The 6,430-nt window shown below is 29.3% G+C and overlaps 1 protein-coding gene across 1 annotated transcript; it reads right to left on the bottom strand.

Moving 5' to 3' along the window:
• Window positions 1-2,905: 2,905 nt before the first annotated feature.
• LOC132611141 (S-adenosyl-L-methionine:benzoic acid/salicylic acid carboxyl methyltransferase 2-like) lies at window positions 2,906-6,202 on the bottom strand. Its single transcript, XM_060325545.1, has 4 exons — window positions 6,026-6,202; window positions 5,165-5,569; window positions 4,252-4,506; window positions 2,906-3,511 (listed from the first exon to the last, which is right to left on the bottom strand). The coding sequence occupies exons 1-4, from the start codon at window positions 6,098-6,100 to the stop codon at window positions 3,149-3,151; spliced, it is 1,098 nt and encodes a 365-aa protein (XP_060181528.1). The 5' UTR covers window positions 6,101-6,202; the 3' UTR covers window positions 2,906-3,148.
• Window positions 6,203-6,430: the final 228 nt, after the last annotated feature.

Here is a 6,430-nt window from a genome sequence, read left to right as displayed (position 1 = left end):
ATAAATATGTAGTAGAGTTAGTTATTCTAAGTTTTTTGGCTGACACATGTAATGTAATAAATAATAGAACATGGTGTGATTTTTTGTCCACAAAGTCACACCTATAACGCAATCTGGCACACAATCTGTGAAGCGCCAAAAATTTCAGAATTCCGACATCATGTTGAACACGCTTCTAGCCTCAGACATAAATAGGCGTTTGGACATGTGATTTAAAATTATGAGATAAAATTAGCGTTTAGACATGTATCTCATTTCATGATTTTAAATCATGATTTGAAATCGCAAATTATCAAAAAATGCATGATTTAGGATTTCAAATTATGGTTTTAAAAAATTTTAATATAAAACTTGACCCATAAGTTGATAAATATTTTTAACAATTACTCCCACCAATCATTTATCAACATCATTAACTTTCACCAACCTTTATTTATGTCTACCATGTTGGAGGATTATATTAAAAAATAGTTACATTAATATTCATGTCAAAATTTTCATTTTTATTGAACTAAAGTTTGATCAATTAATGTTGCATTTTTTAGAAAGACATTCTAGTTGCGTAATAATTTTGTTATGAACTATGTCTTGCTAATTTGTTAAGATTGTATAAGAATTGAAAATGTTTTAATAGTTTTCACAACTTGTGAGTTTTTATGGCTATAAAAGAAAATATAACTTAAGATATCCAAATTACATGTCCAAACATGATTTCAAACTAAAGTTTGAATAAATGATTTCAAACCATGATTTCAAATCATGTCCAAACGGTTACTAATAGTAGTAAAAAGGGCGAGATTGTGAGACTAATAATGCTATACGAGGGTGAATATTATTATACTTCTAACTTATTGCTGCTCAGGAGCCAATTAAAGTGCCGTCATTTGTAGTTCACTTGAATTTAGTAATTTTATGTGTATATATATTAAGAAATTCACTATAAATGTGTATAAATATTTGATTATAAACTCACTTATTATATGTTAAGTTAAATCATTATAAAATTCATGAATTTTAAGTTTTGAATTTACTTTTGCCTTCATTATTGGTGCCATTCAACATAGTAGAATTTAGGAGAACTTAAAAGATGTCACTATCACACTGATTATTAATAATATAAAATCACAATTGTGGTCCCTCTTGTATGGTGGTTATCATTTTACTTGAAGGTCAACAACTGCAGTTTGTTTTGTATTTTTCTAGGCTCAAAACGTGTTCCCAACTTCTCCAGAAAAGGAGTACATAAGAAAATCATTGAAATCAGTGTTTGAGGCAGAAAAATCCTACGGCATGCATGTCTTCTTCGTGTTTTTATAGTTTTTGACACTCCACTCGCGTTCGGGGCGGGACCAGGATCTTTACTAACTAAATTTAAAATTTAAAGAAATACACACATAAAGAAATCAATAGAATTCAGGGTTTAATATATACTATATATACCAAACCTAAACGTTATTTTAACTTTATATATATTGTATAATATTTTCGAAAAGAAAGTTCGGATGAACCCCATACGTCCCTTAGCTCCGCCCTAGCCGTGTGCATAAATTAAATTCTTGTGATAACCTAGGATTTTGGAACCTATATTCATGTCTGCTAAAGCTTATTTATGTAAGCTAACCGAATTATAAGCGCGTAGAAATTGACAACTTTTCTGTAAGTTAAATTAGCCAAGTTTCTCAATCTAATAAAAACAATGCAACGATTAGGGGTGTACAAAGTAAACCGACAAATCATACAAAATCGATAAACGGAGTCCAACCGAGAAAAAAAATCCAACTAGTGGTTTGGTTTGACTTAGTTTGATGTTAAAAAAAAAACCCGACCATAATTGATTTGGTTTGGTTTTAACTAAAAAAAGTCCAACTTAACCAAACCAACCCGACAATATATGTATTTAATTTTTAAAATATTTTATAATAAAAATATTTATTTATAATGTAATTTATAAATATTTCTTCTATTTTTTCGTAGTTTTTTTTTTTATCTATTATCATATTATTCAAGCTTGAATTTTGAATTTTGAATGTTAATAAGTTTTATATTCTATGGATGTTAGTAACTCAAATAAAGTTCAAACCAAAACCAACTCAACACTAATGTTCACAAAAAAAATTTAATTTACCACTAGGAATGACAATAATGTTAGATATTTATTCTTTAGTTTTGCATAATTGATTTAGAGAGTTGAAATACATAACTTAAGTTTTTTTTTTCTTTCTCATGTAATTAATACTTATTAGCCTACTTATTTTAGCATAATTTAATATTTTTAGATTATGGTCATTTTCTTTATGGCTTGTTAATTAGCAATATTTATTTTAACTGATTTTATTAGCTTTTGTTGAACATTTTAATACAATGTCATCGCTTTTTTCACATTTTGTGTTATTTTCTTAAGAAACACCTTAATTATATAATTGTATCTTACTAGAACTAAAGAAATATTTGAAGAAAAACTTACATGTTTTGTATCAAGACTATTCCGGGAAAAAACCCGAGAAAACCGAATAACCCGAGGTTAAAAAATTCGAATTTTATTGGTTTGGTTTGGTATATAAATTTAAAAATCCGACGCAATTGGTTTGATTTGGTGTTTAAAAAATCCGAACCAACCCGGTTCATGTACACCCCTAGCAACAACCAACACTTTTCCATGGACTAACAAAGACCAGATATTCTGTTTGGTACAGAACCTTTCTGAGAGTTACTCCTTCCGTTCGAGATACTCCTTCCGTTCACTTTTACTTATTCAGTATTCTAAAAATAAATTTTCACTTTTACTTGTCACTTTTAGCATATCAAGAGAAGACAATCTATTTTTTTCTATTTTACCCATAGTATTAATTACTCACTTCAAATCATTTTTCAAATCCAATAAAAATATGCATCATTTAATATGGGTACATTGATAAATTATGTACTTCATTTATTATTTCTTAAACAATGTGAAAAGTTCAAAATGAACAAGTAAAAGTGAACGGAGTGAGTACATCTTAAATCACTCATAGTACACAAGACAATGAGTACATAAATTAGCACCTCAATCACATATGAAGTGCAGGAAAAAAAAAAAGAAAAAAAAAAAGGAAATTGGTGGTCATGCATCAAGCAGCGTGAATTTGACATTAAAAGTGACATTATGAATTCACTGAACTTGCTCTAGATTCAGTGAATTTATTTTGGTCAAGGAGACGGTGACATTTATAAACTCGGTTTTCTCTTTGGCCATGGAGTCAGAAAGAATTTCTTCATATTTTTGGAACACTAAATCCATCAGTTTTGGACTAAATTGGCTCACAAGTAAAGGCTCTGCCACAGCTCTCATGCACCTTGACACATTGTAGGCACCATTACTCTCATTATTAGAAGCATTCCAATGGACTCTTGTAGATTCCAAACGATTAATTGTGAATGAACCTTCCTTCTCAACAACGTACTTCACTTCTTCTGATGATGGTGTATATTGAGGAATATTGAATGAATCCACTTTCTCTTCTTCTATCAACCCCTGCATTAATTCATATTGAATTTTAGGTTTTAACTTATTACTATACATTACCATGGAAGTTTATACTGTACTATATATCCGTACTTATGGCAGATCATTATAACTTTATTTTTCAAGATATCATATTAGATTTGCTATGATTGGTTGTATGTTATTATAGGGTCAATTTAATTTGATGCTGTAAAAACTTCATACACTATTACTCTGTCGGTGCACCGGAAACTTATAGTTTTACAGGGGCCAAAAACGTGAAACTTAGAGTTATATGCAGCTACTATATTATTCATCTTTTAAGGTTCTTGCAAAGAAACATTTAATGAACTTAAGTATAAGAGCATTTGTCTAAATCATCATTTATCTCTCCTTAAATATTTCATCTAATTAACAGTAGTATAGGTACAAGTACAACAACTGTAGGCTTAGATTTGTGCGTTTTTTTGTTTGCCAAAACGAATAAAAGTTAGGAGGTGAGGGATTAAGTACTATTTTTTTTTTTCGGTTTGTGCTTTTTTTTCCTTCGTTCTTTTAATTAATATATAGAGATGAATATGAGCTACTATATATTAAGATTACCTACTCTTAGTTTACTCAAATTTTGTCAGGACATAGACTACCAACTATTCTTCTAAGAAGAAAAAGATGTATATATACTTAGTAAATATTGCAAGTTGAGGTAAAAATATATTTAACATAACTAATCAAAGTTAATTAGCTTCGTATGTGTGAGACCAAAAGTTTACCTCAACAACCAATTCATTAAGGGCCATGGATAAAAGCTCCCAAATATAGCAACATTCTTTGCTAGAAGGATCTTCACTTTCTCTTCCTAAAAATGTTAAAACCATTTTTCCACCTTTCATCAATTCCTCTGAACGGTACTTGAGAAATTTTGAAAAATCTTTTTCATATTGCTCGTAATATGCTTTTATAACGCTTGGTGGACTTGTATTTGCCATGTAAATGTTCCCTTTGTTCTTCTCGGTTAGATCAGGAACCTGATAAATAAAAGACAAAAAACAGAAAAAGATATATATCCTTAAGTGCTTAATCTTAGTATTTAGTAAAGAGAGATTGCAACCTTATTTCCAAGTTTATTTGTTCTTTGGTTTTGCATGGCATATGGGATTATTACGTCATGCAATTGTTATGTTATCAATTATTAATCTGTAAGATGATTTTATTCAAAACTTTAACTTACATAGTAAAAAAAAAACTTATTTTATCAAGTCTTAAAAGATTTAATATGTAACTTTTCGTAAAATTGTGATTTATAATTTAAAAATAAGAAAAATAACTTATTAGTTACTCCGATAACTGGTGAAAATAATGTGACAGTGTAATTTTATTTTAAAATTTCGATATATACAAGTTAAATCATCCTATTATTCGCGGACCAGTCAATGGTTGGCAACTTTTGAAAAAATATTTTTAAAAATTCTGTGACTGTCAGAAGAATTTTAAAGAATGTTAGTGCGAGTGTCAGCAAGAACTTTTCTTTGAAAAATAAAAAATAAGAAAAAAGCTGCTTGAGAAAACTTAAACAAAAACAAGTTTTCAAAAAAAAAAAAAAAACTCTTTTTGTTCTTTAATTTGGTAATTAACTTGTATAACAGCTTTAATTAGTTAGTAATGGAATGTAGAAAATCAGCATACTTGAGATAGCCACATGAGACTGTAACTGGAGTGAACAAAATGCAAACTCTTTGAAGGAAAAAGTCTAGTATAAAATGAACCAGCCACTCCACTAAAAAAACATGGACCAAATCCCTCTCCAACTTGCTTTGTCAAATCTTCTTGAAATTCCCCCAATGACTGGAAAATTGTGTTAAAATCATTGCCAGGAAGATCATTGAAGTGAAAATAAAACTCTGGTGATTGTAGATTGTGTTTTTTTCTTTCTTTTTCGATGATTTTAACAAGATCTGATACCACCAAAAAAGTGTTTGCTCCAGCGGAACAACCCAAATCTGCAATGCATAAGGCTTCCGGGAAGAGGCTACAATAGAGATCACTTATGGCTTGCTCCAGTATTGGCTTTGTCATGAGAATTACCTTTCTCTGTTCATAAAGAAGAATCAGAAAGAAGGTTAATTCCAAAATGTTATAAGGAACTATGAATTAAAATTCAGAGTTTAATAAGTTATGTACATTAACATGTGTATATGATTATTTTATACTCCTATTAGATCACCAAAAATATAATTAAAAGTTATGTCGCTCGAATTCTTAAAGAATATTGTCGGGTGTATGTCGAATTCTCCAAAAACCATATATTTTTTAAGGATCCTATACAAGTCTATGCAAACAATTTTTGTACAGTCTGAGCAACATAAACTATGAGTAACTATCCACAATAAGTAAGAATATAAGTTTTATAGTGATGATACGTGGTGTAAACAAGATTTATACTACTATCGAGTAAATTAAAAGGCAACTGTGTACGTGATTTTATATCTGAGCATATTAGTTACTAGTAATGACTCCCTGCATTGATAATTCACGTTAATAATTTACCTGAACCAAAGAATTGTTGGCATAGCTTATGTCTCCAATTCCTCCATTCATGTGAAGAACGTCAACAACCTTCATTTTCCTTTTTTCTAGATTGATCTTTCTGTCTTTTTTTTTTTTTTTTTTTAAATTTATAATGTGGGATATGTATCACTCTTTGCTTGATATGAGTCTAGATAATGTTCACCTATTTATAGGAGGATGCTACTGAAGTTTGTCCAGTGAACTTCCAATATTGTCCCTGAGATAGCTCTATGAAATAAGTGGGTCCAAAACTATATTTTGATTTTTGGACATGCAGAAGGCTTTAATTAACTTATTTAAAAAGTTCTTATATATTTTTATTTGTATTTATTATTCTAACTTTATGATATATATGCAAAGTTGTTAACTGTTTGTTTTATTCTT

This window comes from Lycium barbarum, chromosome 9, assembly GCF_019175385.1.
Source record: "Lycium barbarum isolate Lr01 chromosome 9, ASM1917538v2, whole genome shotgun sequence".
NCBI classification, from domain to species: Eukaryota; Viridiplantae; Streptophyta; class Magnoliopsida; order Solanales; family Solanaceae; genus Lycium; species Lycium barbarum.
Note: the sequence above shows the minus strand (reverse complement) of the source record. Positions and strands in the feature narration are given on the sequence as shown.

Excerpts from the sequence above, each read along its gene's own strand:
- LOC132611141 (XM_060325545.1), bottom strand. The coding sequence starts at position 6,100 with ATGAAGGTTGTTGACGTTCTTCACATGAATGGAGGAATTGGAGACATA. Across the intron at positions 5,570-6,025 it reads CCAACAATTCTTTGGTTCAG|AGAAAGGTAATTCTCATGAC; the intron begins GTAAATTATTAA and ends CTTTATGAACAG. Across the intron at positions 4,507-5,164 it reads GTCTCATGTGGCTATCTCAA|GTTCCTGATCTAACCGAGAA; the intron begins GTATGCTGATTT and ends TTTATTTATCAG.